The sequence below is a fragment of the Mobula hypostoma genome, chromosome 1 (assembly GCF_963921235.1).
Source record: "Mobula hypostoma chromosome 1, sMobHyp1.1, whole genome shotgun sequence".
Classification (NCBI taxonomy): domain Eukaryota; kingdom Metazoa; phylum Chordata; class Chondrichthyes; order Myliobatiformes; family Myliobatidae; genus Mobula; species Mobula hypostoma.
The window spans coordinates 19774456-19790796 of NC_086097.1; the positions used below are offsets into that span (position 1 = coordinate 19774456).

General features: G+C 44.8%; 1 protein-coding gene across 1 annotated transcript in view; it reads right to left on the reverse strand.

The window, feature by feature from the left end:
- Positions 1 to 7418, reverse strand: part of LOC134344432 (acetyl-coenzyme A synthetase 2-like, mitochondrial) — an 85140-nt gene extending 77722 nt beyond the window's left edge. Inside the window, exon 1 of the mRNA XM_063044208.1 lies at positions 6961 to 7418. Coding sequence (XP_062900278.1) covers positions 6961 to 7264 — 304 coding nt within the window. The 5' untranslated portion in view covers positions 7265 to 7418. The remainder of the gene's footprint in view (positions 1 to 6960) is intronic.
- Between the last annotated feature and the right edge of the window lie 8923 nt (positions 7419 to 16341).

The window sequence follows — 16341 nt, forward strand, 5'->3', positions numbered from 1 at the left end:
TCAAATCCACTCGTCAGAAAGTCCCTAATTGCCTGCTGCATTTGCACACCGGACTTCCACAGCCTGGGTTCAAGCACAACCTTTGAACCTCAACAATTGTTGGGGTGCCTCAAGAAGGTGGCATCCATCATTAAAGACCTTTACCATCCAGAACATGCCCTCTTCTCATTACTACCATCAGGGAGGAGGCACAGGAGCCTGAAGCACACTCAACATTTCAGCTTCTTCCCCACCATCATCGGATTTCTGAAAGGATCATCAACACTACCTCACTTTCTGCACAACTTACTTATTTTATATGCATGTTGCTTATTGCAACTAGTAGTAATTTATATCCTGCTGCCACAAAACAACAAATGTCACGACATGTGTCAGTGATAATAAACATTCTGATTCTGATTCTGAAAGGGTGGTTACTTTATGAGGGAAGATTGGGTGTGTAAGGCGTAGAACTGCACGATTTCAGATGAATGTGAACGAAGGACAGAAATATGAGATCCTGAGTGATCTCCTGCTTACGGTCAGGCAGGAGGTACATGAGCCTGAATTCCCACACATCACCAGATTCATGAATGGTTACTTTCCTACGCCCAGTACAATTCTAATCCCACCTCAGCAACAAAACACGATAGATCACCCTAATGCACTACAGTGGATTTGCCCCAACTGTGTTTTTCATTTTTGTATGGCAGAATTTTTTAAATCTCTACACTGTCTTACATAATTTATATTCTGTGGGTCTGTGCCTATGTGCCTGTGATGATATTGCAAGCAAGTTTGTTTGTTGTACCTGTTCCTCAGAATGAGAATAAAAGCAGCTTGACGTGACTGAGTGGATGTGGGGATAATGTTTCCTCTAGGGCAGGAAATCCCCCTTCGGCCCTTCAAGCCTGCACCGCCATTCTGAGATCATGGTTGATCATCTACTATCAATACCCGGTTCCTGCCTTGTCCCCATAACCCTTGATTCCCCTATCCATAAGATACCTATCTAGCTCCTTCTTGAAAGCATCCAGAGAATTGGCCTCCGCTGCCTTCTGAGGCAGCGCGTTCCACACCTCCACAACTCTCTGGGAGAAGAAATTCCTCCTCAACTCTGTCCTAAATGACCTACCCCTTATTCTTAAACCATGCCCTCTGGTACTGGACTCTCCCAGCATCTGGAACATATTTCCTGCCTCTATCTTGTCCAATCCCTTAATAATCTTATATGTCTCAATCAGATCTCCCCTCAATCTCCTTAATTCCAGTGTGTACAAGCCCAGCTTCTCTAACCTCTCTGCGTAAGACAGTCTGGACATCCCAGGAATTAACCTAGTGAACCTACGCTGCACCTCCTCCACAGCCAGGATGTCCTTCCTTAACCCTGGAGACCAAAACTGCACACAGTACTCCAGGTGTGGTCTCACCAGGGCCCTGTACAAATGCAAAAGGATTTCCTTGCTCTTGTACTCAATTCCCTTTGTAATAAAGGCCAACATTCCATTAGCCTTCTTCACTGCCTGCTGCACTTGCTCATTCACCTTCAGAGACTGATGAACAAGTACTCCTAGATCTCTTTGTATTTCTCCCTTACCTAAATCCACACCGTTCAGATAATAATCTGCCTTTCTGTTCTTGCTCCCAAAGTGAATAACCTCACACTTATTCATATTAAACACCATCTGCCAAGTTTCTGCCCACTCACCCAGCCTATCCAAGTCACCTTGAATTCTCCTAACATCCTCATCACATGTCACACTGCCACCCAGCTTAGAACCATCAGCAAACCTGCTGATGTTATTCACAATGCCTTCCTCTAAATCATTGACGTAAATCGTAAACAGCTGTGGTCCCAATACCGAGCCCTGTGGCACCCCACTAGTCACCACCTGCCATTCCGAGAAACACCCATTCACTGCTACCCTTTGCTTTCTATCTGCCAACCAGTTCTCTATCCATGTCAATATCCTCCCCCCAATGCCATGAGCTCTGATTTTACCCACCAATCTCCTATGTGGTACCTTATCGAATGCCTTCTGAAAGTCAAGGTACACCACATCCACTGGATTTCCCGCGTCCATCTTCCTGGTTACATCCTCGAAAAACTCCAATAGATTAGTCAAGCATGATTTGCCCTTGGTAAATCCATGCTCGCTCGGCCCAATCTTATCACTGCTATCAAGATATGCCGCTATTTCATCTTTAATGATGGACTCTAGCATCTTCCCCACTACTGATGTTAGGCTAACAGGGCGATAGTTCTCTGTTTTCCCCCTCCCTCCTTTCTTAAAAAGTGGGATAACATTAGCCATTCGCCAATCCTCAGGAACTGATCCTGAATCTAAGGAACATTGGAAAATGATCACCAATGCATCCGCATTTCCGGAGCCACCTCCTTTAGTACCCTAGGATGCAGACCATCTGGACCTGGGGATTTGTCAGCCTTCAGCCCCATCAGTGTACTCATCACCGTTTCCTTCCTAATGTCAATCTGTTTCAGTTCCTCTGTTACCCTATGTCCTTGGCCCATCCATACATCTGGGAGATTGCTTGTGTCTTCTCTAGTGAAGACAGATCCAAAGTACTTATTAAATTCGTCTGCTATTTCTCTATTTCCCATAACAATTTCTCCCAATTCATTCTTCAAGGGCCCAACATTGTTCTTAACTATCTTCCTTCTCTTCACATACCTAAAAAAACTTTTGCTATCCCCCTTTATATTCCTGGCTAGCTTGCGTTCATACTTCATTTTTTCTCCCCATATTGCCTTTTCAGTTAAGTTCTGTTGCTCCTTAAAAATTTCCCAATCATTTGTCTTCCCACTCACCTTAGCTCTGTTATACTTCTTTTTTAATGCTATGCTATCTCTGACTTCCTTTGTCAACCACTGTGGCCACTTTCCCCCCTTTGAATCCTTCCTTCTCCGGGGGATGAATTGATTTTGCACCTTGTGCATTATTCCCAAGAATACCTGCCATTTCTGTTCCACTGTCTTTTCTGCTAGGATATCCGACCAGTCAACTTTGGCCAGCTCCTCCCTCATGGCTCCATAGTCTCCTTTGTTCAACTGCAATACTGACACTTCTGATCTGCCCTTATCCCTCTCAACTCGCAGATAAAAACTTATCATATTATGGTCACTACCTCCTAATGGCTCCTTTACTTCAAGATCACTTATCAAATCCTGTTCATTGCACAACACTAAATCCAGAATAGCCTTATCCCTGGTCGGCTCTCGTACAAGCTGCTCCAAAAATGCATCCCGTAGGCTCTCTACAAACTCCCTATCCTGGGGTCCAGTACCAACCTGATTTTCCCAGTTCACCTGCATGTTGAACTCCCCCATAACTACTGCGACATTTCCTTTGCCACATGCCATTGTTAACTCCCTATTCAACTTGCACCTAATATCCATGGTACTGTTTGGGGGCCTGTAGATAACACCTATTAGGGTCTTTTTGCCCTTACTGTTCCTCAGTTCTATCCACACTGATTCTACTTCTCCTGATTCTATGTCCCCCCCTTGCAAGGGACTGAATTTCATTCCTCACCAACAGGGCCACCCCACCCCCTCTGCCCACCTTTCTGTCCCTTCGATAGCACGTATACCCTTGTACATTCAATTCCCAGGTCTGATCCCCCTGCAGCCATGTCTCCGTTATCCCAACAACATCATGGTTACCCATTCGCACCTGAGCTTCAAGCTCATCCGCCTTATTTCTGATACTTCCTGCATTCAGATACAGAATTTTTAACCCATTTCTCCTTTCTCTGTTTAAATCACTGCCTATTGTGCATAACCCAGCTCCCCCAACTCTCACCGGGCTATGCGCCCCTTGAATTTTGTTGTCCTTCTTAAATTTACCTACTCTTTCTGCACATTTAACTCCATGCTCCGTCAGACCATCCCTCTGCACATGTATCCTCCTTATCACTCGTTCCGCCTCACCTTTCTCTACCTCACACTTAATATCCCGGAACCGTGTAGTCCCCACCTGTCCTTTATACCTCATCTCGCTATCCTCTCTCACATTCTGGATCCCTGCCCCCTGCAAATTTAGTTTAAACCCCCCCAAGCAGCACTAGCAAACTTTCCTGCAAGAATGTTAGTACCCCTCCAGTTCAGGTGTAAATCGTCCCGTCGGAACAGATCCCACTTTCCCTGGAACAAAGCCCAATTATCTAAAAACCTGAAGCCCTCCCTCCTGCACCATCCTCTCAGCCACATATTGATCTGCATAATCCTTCTGTTCCACGCCTCACTCACACGTGTCACAGGTAGCAATCCTGAGATTGTTACCCTGGAGGTCCTGCCCTTCAGCTTCGCACCTAACTCCCTGAACTCACTACACAGGACCCCCTCACTCTTCCTACCCACGTCATTGGTCCCTACATGGACCACAACATCTGGATTCTTGCACTCCCTCTCGAGAATAACCTGCACCCGATCTGAGATGACCCGGACCCCGGCACCAGGGAGGCAACATACCATCCGAGACTCCCGATCTCCCCCACAAAATCTCCTATCTGCCCCCCTGACTATAGAATCCCCTATCACTACCGCTGTCCTCTCTTCCCTCCTCCCCTTCTGAGTCGAGAGTCCAACCTCAGTGTCAGAGACAGGACCACTGCAACTTGTTCCTGGTAGGTCATCCCCACCAACAGTATCCAAAACGGTATACTTATTGTTGATGGGAATGGCCACAGGGGTGCTCTGCTCTCTCTGCCTGCTCCCCCTCCATCTCCTGACAGTCACCCAGTTGCCTACCTCCCGACTTTTCGGTGTGACTACCTCCCGATCTCTGTCTCTGCCTCCCGAATGATCTGTAGTTCATCCAGCTCCAGCTCCAATTCCCTAACTTGCTCTGATAGGAGCTGCAGCTGGATGCACCTTCTGTAGGTGTGTTGACCCTGACCTCCCACATACTGCATACGGAGCACACCACTGCTCTAACTATCTCCCCCATTACCTGATCCCAGATTAATCAGATTTTTTATGCCATGGACCAATACCATTAATCAAGGAGTCCTCGGGCCCCAGGTTGGGAAGCCCTGCTGTAGGGAGAATCGAGAGAACTGCTTAAAGGCACATGGAGCAGGTCAATTTTTTTCCCTTCTCAGAGGGTCAGGGATCATTGGAACTCTCAGTCCATGTGACATAGGAGCAGAATCAGGCCATTTGGCTCATTGAATCTTCTCCACCATTCCATCATGGTCATAGAAAAGTACAGCATAAAAACAGACCCTTTGGCCCATCTAGTCCATGCCGAACCTTTTAAACTGCCCTCTCCCATCAACCTGCACTGGGTCCATAACCCTCCATACCCCTATCATCCATGTACCTATTCAAACTTCTCATGAACCTTGAAATCGAGCTCACATGCTCCACTTGTGCTGGCAGCGCATTTCACACTTTCATGACCCTCTGAATGAAGAAGTTTCCCCTCATGTTCCCCTTAAATTTGCACCTTTCACCTTTAACCCATAACCTCTAGTTTAGTCCCACCCAACCTCTGTGGAAAAAGCCTGATTGCCTTTCCCTATCTATACCCCTCATAATTTTGTATGCCTCAATCAAATCTCCTGTCAATCTTCTATGTGCCAAGGAATAAAGTCCTAGCCTATTAAATGTTTCCTTATAATTCAGATCCTCCAGTCCCAGCAATGTCCTTGTAAGTATTTTCCATACTCTTTCAACCTTATTGACATCTTACCTGTAGGTAGGTGACTAAAACTGCACAGAATACTCCAAATTAGGCTTCACCAAGTTTCATACAACTTCAACATAACATCCCATCTCCTGTACTCAATACTTTGATTTATGAAGGAAAATAAATGGCTGATTTAATTTCCCTCTTTCACAATCTCAGATTACTGCAAGGAGTTTTACACCAATACATGTGACCATTATTGCATTGTAGGAAGTGCAGTGGTCAAACAGCACACTTGTAGCTCCCACAGCATCAGTCCAGAGCAACCAGATTGGAGACAGTGATTTAGTCTTCATTATTTAATTAAGGAGGGTTATGGTCTGGGTGCAGATCAATGGGAGTCGCCAGTTTAAATAGTTCAGCATGGACTAGATGAGACGAAGGGCCTGTTTCTGTGGCATATTTTTCTATGATTGTTTATCGGCCAACAACACTAACTCCCTTTTCTGCTTTGCAATAACGTCCATAAGACATTGGAGCAGAATTAAGCCATTCGGCCCATTGACTCTGCTCTGCCATTCCATCATCTTCCCTCTCAACCCCAATCTCCTGCTTTTTTCCCCATAACCTCTGACTCCCTGACCAACCACGAACATACCAACCTCCGCTTTAAATATGCCCAATGACTTGGCTGCCACAGCTGTCTGTGGCAATGAATTCCACAGATTCACCACCCGCTGGCTAAAGGAATTCTTCTTCATCTCTGTACTAAAGGGATGTCTTTGTATGATGAGGCCTCCTCTTGCTCCTAATTCATCGGGTCAAAAGTTCATATCAATTCCCACCCTTCACCTTGTCCTGCAGCTCAAAACCTGCTTGTTTTCTGACCCTTCCCCGTTCTGAGAAGAGGCCAGTGATCTGAGACGTTTCCGCAGCTTAACGGAGCCCTCAAAACAGCAAAGGGACGAGTGGAACAGAGGGGTGACATCGGGAGGTGGGAGAGAGGAGTAACGGAGATGGGGGGGGAGGAGAGAGCAAGGGGTAAGGGAGGTCACAACGGGAGTAAGAAAAATGAGAAAACAGGTTTTGCAGTGGGAAGGATCGAAGAGGAGGAGGGAACTGGGTGAAGGGGCAAAGGGGACAGGAGGGCGAAGGGGACGGGGGTGGAAGGGCGAAGAAGATAGGGGGCAAAGTGGACATTGTGGTGGGAGTCAAAGTGGGTGGGGAGGAGGGCAAATTGGACGGGGGAGCAAGGTGGAAGGAGAGGAAGGAGAGGGAGCAAAGGGGACGGTGCGAGACGAGATCCGCCACGTTCTGAAACACTCACCCGAGACATTGAGCTGCCCGCCCTCGAACCATCGGATCTTGCCGCGGGACAGGTCACAGTCGCTCACCGTGTGGAAGGGGCTGATCCAGGACAGCCGGTCCCTGGCCAGCGCCCCCCAGAACCGTTCGGCCTGTTGCAAGGAGAATTGCCGCAGAGCCGGGTAGTCCCGGACCCCGGCGAAAGCCGTCGCCTCGGGCATAAACGCCGAAATGTCGCCGGTGCAGCAGCACCGGGCGAGCAGCGAGCCGAGACGGTCGGGCAGGAGGACCCGGAGCGAGGCGAGCGGCTTCCCCACCAGCCTCATGGTTCAGCCGTGTCGCTAGTGGTCCCGGGAACAGCAACGGATTCAGCGGAACTCGGGCAGCGACCGGACGCCGAACTGGGAACCTGCCTCGGGGCGGGTGACGAAGTCCACATCTGGCTTGGGTTTCGCGTTCAAAATGTGATCGCGTCGCTCTCCAGCTCCTCCTATGATCCGCTATCCCATCGTCCGCCGTTTCAGCAATTCCCTCTGATTAACATCTAAACTTCCCAACATTTGAGAAGTTTGTATAAGTACATGGATGCGAGGGGCATGGAGGGCTATGATCCAGATACAAGTCTATATCAGAATAATAGATTATATTGTCATTATATAGATTCTAATGATAGGCATGTTTCTATGGTGTGGGACTCTTTTGACTCTATCCACGTTTCATTTAGAATTATAGACTAATAACCCAACAGAAACAAACTCCAACAGTCTATCTAGTCTATGCCATCCAAGCCAAGGTGCCTATCTAACTTAATTACTTACCTGAGCCCATCACCCCTACTGGGACATAGGCCATCGACAGCAGCCGTCCTGGACCAGTCCTTCAAGTTATCTCAGATGCAGCCCATCTTCTCCTGCCTCTCCCAGGGATGAGGTCTTTAGAGTTTCTGCTGGTGTTTCAGTGGCACTGGGTTTTAACGTGATGGGGTTGCTAGCCGAATGTCCTACTCTCCTCCTTTCACAGCCGGGCTTGGGACCATCCATGGCGCAGTTACGCCCACCCAAGCTGGTCTCATTTGCCCGTGTTTGGCCCATATCAATTAATAAATAACACTTGGTGACAATTTTATTATTGGAATGCACAGGAGCCCTTCAGCCCACGATGTCTATGCCAGCCATGAGGACAACATCTCCAGAATTGTCTGTTTTCTCTTCAGATTTCCAGGTTCTGTTTCTGAGTATCATACAGGTGAGATTTGCTGAGAACTTATTTTCATCCTTCCTGTGATGTTCACAGCAGATGCCATCTCATTGACTCTTCACTCAACCCTGGCACATCTGGCCAACAAAGGTGCATGCAGCAGGATCCTCTTTTTTAAGTACAGCCCAGCATTCAATGCCTTCGTCCCCTCAAAACTAATCAATAAGCTCAAGACATTGGCTTCAAAGCCTCCTTGTATAATTGGATCCTAGATTTCCTTACTTGCAGACCCCAGTCAGTTTGGATTGGCAATGACATCTCCTCCACAATCTCCATCAGTACAGGTGTACCACAAGACTGTGTGCTTAGCCCCCTGATCTACTTGCTTTACACTTATGACTGTGAGGCTAAGCACAGCTCCAATGCCATATTTAAATTTGCAGACAACACCACTGTCTTGGTCGAATCAAAGGTGGTGACAAATCAGCATATAAGAGGGAGATTGAAAATCTGGCTGAGTGATGCCACAACAGCAACCTCTCATTCAATGTCAGTAACACCAAGGAGCAAAATTATTGACTTCAGGAGGAGAAATTGGAGATCCATGAGCCAGTTCTCATTGCAGGATCAGAGGTGGAGAGAGTCAGCACTATTAAATTCCTCAGTGTTATCATTTCGGAGGTCCTGTTCTGGGAAGTACGGTACTTAGTAGTTTACAAAGATTTGTCATGACATCTAAAACATTGACAAACTTCTATACATGTGTGGTGGAGAGTATATTGACTGATTACGTCACAGCCTGGTATGGAAACACCAATACCCTTGAACGGAAAATCCTACAAGCAGTAATGGATGTGGCCCAGTCCATCACAAGTAAAGCCCTCCCCACCATTGAGCACAGCTACACGGAACTTAGTTGCGGAAAGCAGCATCTATCATAAGGGACCCCTACTGCCCGCTTCTCGCTGCTACCGTCAGGAAGAAGGTACAGGGGCCTCAGGACTCACACTATCTGGTTCAGAAATAGTTTTTACTTCTCAACCATCAGGTCCTTGAACCAAAGGAGATAACTTCATTCATCTTCACTTGCCCCATCATTGAAAAGTTCCCACAACCTATGGACTCATTTTCACCTTCATCTCATGATCTCAATATTTATTGTTTATTTGTTCATAATTATTATTATCATTATTATTTATTTTTTCCCTTTCTTTTTGTCTTTTGCACACTGGTTGTCCCCTCTGTTGGTGTGGTCTTTCATTGATTCTATTATGGTTATTGTTTTCACTGAGAACGCCTGCAGGATAGTGAATCTCGGGGTTTTATATGGTGATATACAGTATATGTACTTTGAAAATAAAATTACTTTGAACTCTGAACTAACATGGCAATCAGTTTTGTACAGTACTCAAGATGTTGGGCTAACCAAAGTCTGTAACATGACCTTGACTTTTACACAAACACTCTGATTAACGAAGGCGAGTGTGTCATTTACCTTCTTTACCATGCTAAGAACTTGCTCTTTTCAAACAACTGCCTAAAATCTAAAGAAAAGGGGCATTAAATACTCTATTATTTACACAGTTTAAGGATTAAGGATAAAGGGGAAGCCTTTTAGGACCGAGATGAGGAAAAACTTCTTCACACAGAGAGTGGTGAATCTGTGGAATTCTCTGCCACAGGAAACAGTTGAGGCCAGTTCATTGGCTACATTTAAGAGGGAGTTAGATATGGCCCTTGTGGCTAAAGGGATCAGGGGGTATGGAGAGAAGGCAGGTACAGGGTTCTGAGTTGGATGATCAGCCATGATCATACTGAATGGCGGTGCAGGCTCGAAGGGCCGAATGGCCTACTCCTGCACCTATTTTCTATGTTTCTATGTTTCTATTATTGGAATATAGTCATAGTCATACTTTATTGATCCCGAGGGAAATTGGTTTTCGATACAGTTGCAAGTGATAAAACCATAAATAATTAAATAGTGATAAAACCATAAATAGTTAAATATTAATATGTAAATTATGCCAGGAAAGAAGCCATGGAATATTAATATAATAATATGCCGAAGTCCAGAAAATCTGCCCAGAGTTTCAAGAGTAGCAGACCAATGGAATTTCACTAAACCAATTTTCCCATAATTAGAACATCACGACCATAAAACCCAGAATCTCTGTCAATGTACAGTCCACCCAGTTCAGAGCAGTTGTTCCAAGAACAGAACGTTCAAGGGAACCTCATGATGTTCGGAAACTTGGTAACCAGAAGACACCGATCTGTCACAGAGTCATAGAAAAGTACAGAAACAGGCCTTTTGGCCCATCTAGTCCATGCTGAAACATCTGAACAACAAAATAAAACTGCAGAAGCTGGAACTTCCAGAGTGTAGCTGAGAGCTTGGCTAAGAAGCCTGAATCTGAGGAGAGCAAGTATCTCAGAATTCTATAGGTCTGAAGAAATGAGGAGGGGTGAGGGAAAGGGAGAATATAAAAGCATGGAGTTAATCAGGGACATGCATTGGAACTTATGTCCAACCACTGTTGGAAGAATGAGTCGACCACAAGCACAGGAAAACTCCAATAATCTGGCAGATTGGGACTTTGATGGCACCGCACTGACTGACTGTCCAAATGAAAAGATGACCATCCAGTTCCCTCCACAGAAGTCTATCCAGCATTTTGTGTGTATCTGATTTTCCAGTCTGTCAGATGTTTATTTATATTTCACTTTTTAAAATATCTATGTACAGTACCATTCAGAAGATTTAATTAGGCACACACATATATATATAGCTAAGGTGCCTAAGATTTTTGCACAGTACCACATTTGTCAATGTGGAGCCGGCAAGTTTGTAAATCTGGTGGGAACAAAGGATGTTGGGAATAGTGAGGGTGGAGCGCCACGGGAGGGATGTGGGACAGGTGACAGAGAAGAAATGTCGTGTCGGGAGTGGGGCAAGTGTAGACACACCCAACCCTGAGACACAAAGCTCCTGGAGCATGGCAGTGAAGAGAAGAGGGGATGACCCAGATAGTGAGGGTCCTCAGTGATAGATGCCACTTTCTTGAGTCACCACGTTTTGAAAATTGGGGTGAGAGAGTTTTACACAAACTCTGCTCAGCCAGTGAGTGAGAAACAGACAAGGACTCCGATCTCTGCTCCTGGTGCACTATTGGTCCACAATTTGGATCTCAGCACCAAACTGCTCTGGAACAATGAGTGATGCAATTGGCAAACTATTAAAGTTTCCAGATAATCAATTGCCCAACCATATACACCCATGCCTGAGTGTATGTGCAAATATGATGTACTTAATTATCATCGGGCAGGGTTCTCTAGAAGGTGACCATAAAATTCTTTTAATCTATATCCTTTCACAGAGAGGAGCAACTGGTGACGTGTTTGAGGTCTTCAGGATTAAGCAAGGGGTAGAGAAATGGAAGAAATACTTTCACATTTAAAGAACACATGCAGGAACACAGATCAAACGATTTCAGACAAACAGGAGCCAAATGGAACTGGATTAAGTGGGCATCTTGGTCGGCATGGACAAATTGGGCTCTTGTTTTCGGAGGACTCTGCAGTTCATGTTATACATGTTTCTGGTTACTGCTTTTGTTATTGCTATTCTGCCCAATTTTGATTGGGGTGGACTGGCTCTGCGGCCGGCAGTTAGTGAACAACACAGCGCTAAGTTGAACTGAACTCAACTAAACTAAACGTTTCTAGACTGTTTCAAGGATTCTGTGGCTTGATGATTAATATTCTTTGTGTTATTCACTCGGTTTTTTACTGTTTGCATGATTTGTTCTTTTTCTTGCACGTTGGTTGTTTGATATTTTCTTTGAATGGGTTCCATGGTGTTTCTCTGTTTCATGCCTGTTGGTGGGAAGGCGAATCTCAGGGCTGTATACCGTATACATACTTTGATACCAAACGCACTTTGAATCTTTGAAGAGCCCGTTTCTCTGCTGTATTCACACCTCCCTCCCACATCTTTGTACTGTCCATCTTCCCTCTACACCCTCAGCCCTGACTGCAGTGTCTCGATTCAAAAGGTCAACTGTCCTTTAGCTTCCACAGATGCCACCTGACCTGCTGGCATCCCCCAGATGTTTGTTTTTAGCCCTTTGTACCTGTGCCGGCTGAGAAAAGCTAGCTTAGCTGAGGCAATTGATTCAAACCGCATTTGCAATGTTGTGAGCACTTTCGGCCCCTTATCTAAGAAAAGATGTGCTGGCATTGGAGTGGGTCCAGAGGAAGTTCATGAGAATGATCCTGGGAATGAAATGGTTAATTTACATGGACCATTTGATGGCTCTGGGCCTGTACACAACGGAGTTTAGAAGATTGAGGGGGATCTCATTAAAACTGATCAAATATTGAAAGGCCTTGATAGAGTGGATTTGGAGAGAATGTTTCCGGTAACTGGGGAGTCCAGCACCAGAGGGCACAGCCTCAGGATATAAGGACGTCCATTTGGAACTGAGAAGAGGAAGAATTTCTTTCGCCAGAGGGCAGTGAATCTGTGGAATTCATTACCACTGGCGGCTGTGGAGGCCAAGTTATTAGGCATATTTAAAGTGGAGGTTCATAGATTCTTAAGGGCATCAAAGGCTATGGGGAGAAGGCAAGAGAACGGGATTGAGAGGGATATAAATCAGCCATGATAGGATGCTGGAGCAGACTCAATGGGCCAAAAGGTCTTATGCTCTTAAAAGACAGTCCACTCTTCTACTGTCCTGATGAAGGGTCTCGGCCCAAAATGTTGACTGTTTATTCATTTCCATGAATGCTGCCTGGCCTGCTGAGTTCCTCCAGCATTTTGTGCGTGTTGCCTTGGATTTCCAGCAGATTTTCTCATGTTTGTGAAGGGGTAGATTGATCCTAGTGTGCTGTACCATGCAAAAGTCTTTAGGCACCCTAGATTTTTCTATATGGTTTCAGATGGTATGGCCTTCACAGAGCCCTGATCTCAATATCTTTGAGACTGTCTGGGATTACCTGGAGAAGTAGAAATAAACCAGATAGCCAAAGTTTGCAGAAGAACTGTGACAAGTTCTCCAAGATGCTCTGAACCATCTATCAGCTGATTTCCTTATAAAACTGAACGACATTGTACCTAAGACAATTGATGCAGTTTTAAAGACAAAAGGCACTCATGCTAAATATTGATATGATTTAGTATTTTTACAGTTTACAGATCTTTATAGTAATTCTTTGATATTTAGAAACTTTTCAATTGATTATTTTTGAAAACATCTTGGCTTTGCAGATTTTTTTTTACATGTGTCTAAGACTTTTGCACGGTACTGCAGGTTGAAAGAACAGCACAAAATTGTGGGCCAAAGGGCATGAAGTGTGCTGTGCTGTTCTATATTCTAGTACAGGTTTTACTTGGGAGGGAAGGAATGTAAAGGTGATCTGAGAGGTTTGTTTTTCATACAAAGGATGGTGGTTATCTGGAACGAGGAAGTGGTAGAAGCACATAGAATTAAAACACTTAAATATATTTCAGACAGGTACTTGGGTAGGAAACACATAGAAATGGTCTTAGTGCAAGAAAATAAGACTAGCATAGACAGGCCATGACAGTCAGCAAGGAGGAGGGAGGTTGAAAAGGCCCACTTATGTACTGTGCAGTTCTGTGATTCGACAGTGTGTGAACAACAGCTGAGATGGTTCAGCACAAGGCGGGTGGGATTGTTGCCAAGGAAGCATTGGGTAGACTAATCCAGCTGCAATAACATATACACAACTCCCAGAATTCCCTGGCAGGCAGGGCAGAAGATGGTGGCTGAGCTGTGTTTTTGTGCAAAGTTTGTGTAAAACTCCCTCACCTCCTCCAAATTGTTTCAGAAAAGCCACTCGGCTTGCCTTCCCTGGAGCGAAGGAGACTTTATAGAGATACAGAAAAGAGATATGTAAATGTATCAGAAGCATTAATGTATTATTTTATATAATAGAGATATGTTAGAGATTATAATATATAATAAAGACTGTACATGCACTGGCCACGTTATTAGGTACATCCTGTACCCAACAGAGGGGCCACTGAGTGTATGTTCATGGTCTTATGCTGTTGTAGCCCATCCACTTCACGGTTTGACGTGTTGTGTGTTCAGAGATGCTCTTCTGCACACCACTGTTGTAACACGTGTTTATTTGAGTTACTGTCACCTTCCTGTCAGCTTGAACCAGTCTGACCTTTCACCTCTGACCGCTCTCATTAACAAGGCATTTTCACCCACAGAACTGCTCCTTTTCTTGTTTTTTTTTTGTTTTTCGCACCAACCTCTGTAAACTCTAGAAACTATTATTTGTGAAAATCCAAGGAGATCAGCAGTTTCTGAGATAATAAAACCACCCCGTCTGGAACCAACAATCATTCCATGGTCAAAGTCACTAAGATCACATTTCTTCCCCACTCTGATGTTTGGTCTGAACAACAACTGAACCTCTTGACCATGTCTGCATGCTTTTATGCATTGAGTTGCTGATTCAATATTTGCATTAGTGAGAAGGTAGACAGGTTTACCTAATAAAGCAGCCACTGAGTGTATAATAGAGAAGCATTATTATTTTAGTCTGATCAACATCTCCACCCTTTAACCCACCCCACCAACCCCCACTACCAGTACATACACGTCACCTGGCACCACATACAATCAATGTTATTGGTACAGTACATTGTGTTTTATAGGGTTGCTTTTATCTTTACATTTATTGTGCTCTGTATGCTTATTGTGTTTTATTTACACTGCTTCATATCCGGAGCAATGATCGTTTCGTTCTCCTTTACACACAAGAATGAAAATGAACTATCTTAAATCCTGAATCTTGGGTATGAATATATTATTATCACATACAACATAGAACAGTATAGGCGATGTTGTGCTGACCTTTTAACCTACTTCGAGATCGATCTAACCCTTCCATCCCACATAGAACCTCTATTTTCTTTCATCCGTTTGCCTACCTAAGAGTCTTTCAAACACTCCTAATATAACTGCCTCTACCACCACCCCTGGCAGTGTGTTCCATGCACCCACCATTCTCTGTGTAAAAACCTTCCTCTGATATCCCACTTATACTTTGCTCTAAGTACATTAAAATTATGTCCTCCAGAAGGATTCCAGTGTGGGAAAAAGGCGCTGGCTGTCCACTCTATCAATGCCTCATCCTCCTTTCATCATATATATTAGACATATACTAGATATATTACATATCAAAGTTCAAAGTTTAAATAAGTTTATTATCAAAGTACATATATATCACCATATACAAACCTGAAATTCATTTCCTAGTGGGCATACTCAATAAGTCCACAACATCGACAACTCCTCCGTACAGAACGTTAAGAGCACCAAATTTCTTGGTGTTCACCTGGCGGAGGATCTCACCTGGTCCCTCAACACCAGCTCCATAGCAAAGAAAGCCCAGCAGCATCTCTACTTTCTGCGAAGGCTGAGAAAAGTCCATCTCCCTCCCCCCATCCTCACCACATTCTGCAGAGGTTGTATTGAGAGCATCCTGAGCAGCTGCATCACTGCCTGGTTTGGAAATTGCACCATCTCGGATCGCAAGGCCCTGCAGCAGATAGTGAGGTCAGCTGAGAAGATCATCGGGGTCTCTCTTCCGTCCATTACAGACATTTACACCACACGCTGCATCCGTAAAGCAAACAGCATTATGAAGGACCTCACGCACCCCTCATACAAACTCTTCTCCATCCTGCTATCTGGCAAAAGGCACCGAAGTATTCGGGCTCGCACAACCAGACTATGTAACAGTTTCTTCCCCCAAGTCATCAGACTCCTCAATACCCAGAGCCTGGACTGACACCAACCTACTGCCCTCTACTGTGCCTATTGTCTTGTTTATTATTTATTGTAATGCCTGCACTGTTTTGTGCACTTTATGCAGTCCTGGGTAGGTCTGTAGTCCAGTGTAGTTTTGTGTTGTTTTTACGTAGTTCAGTGTAGTTTTTGTATTGTTCATGTAGCACCATGGTCCTGAAAAACATTGTCTTGTTTTTACTGTGTACTGTACCAGCAGTTATAGTCAAAATGACAATAAAAAGTATCTTGATTTGACTTGACTTGAGCATAATAATAACCATAATAGAATCAACGAAAGGCCGCACTAACTGGGCGTTCAATCAGAGTACAAAGGACAACAATCTGCGGAAATACAAAAAGAAAGAAAC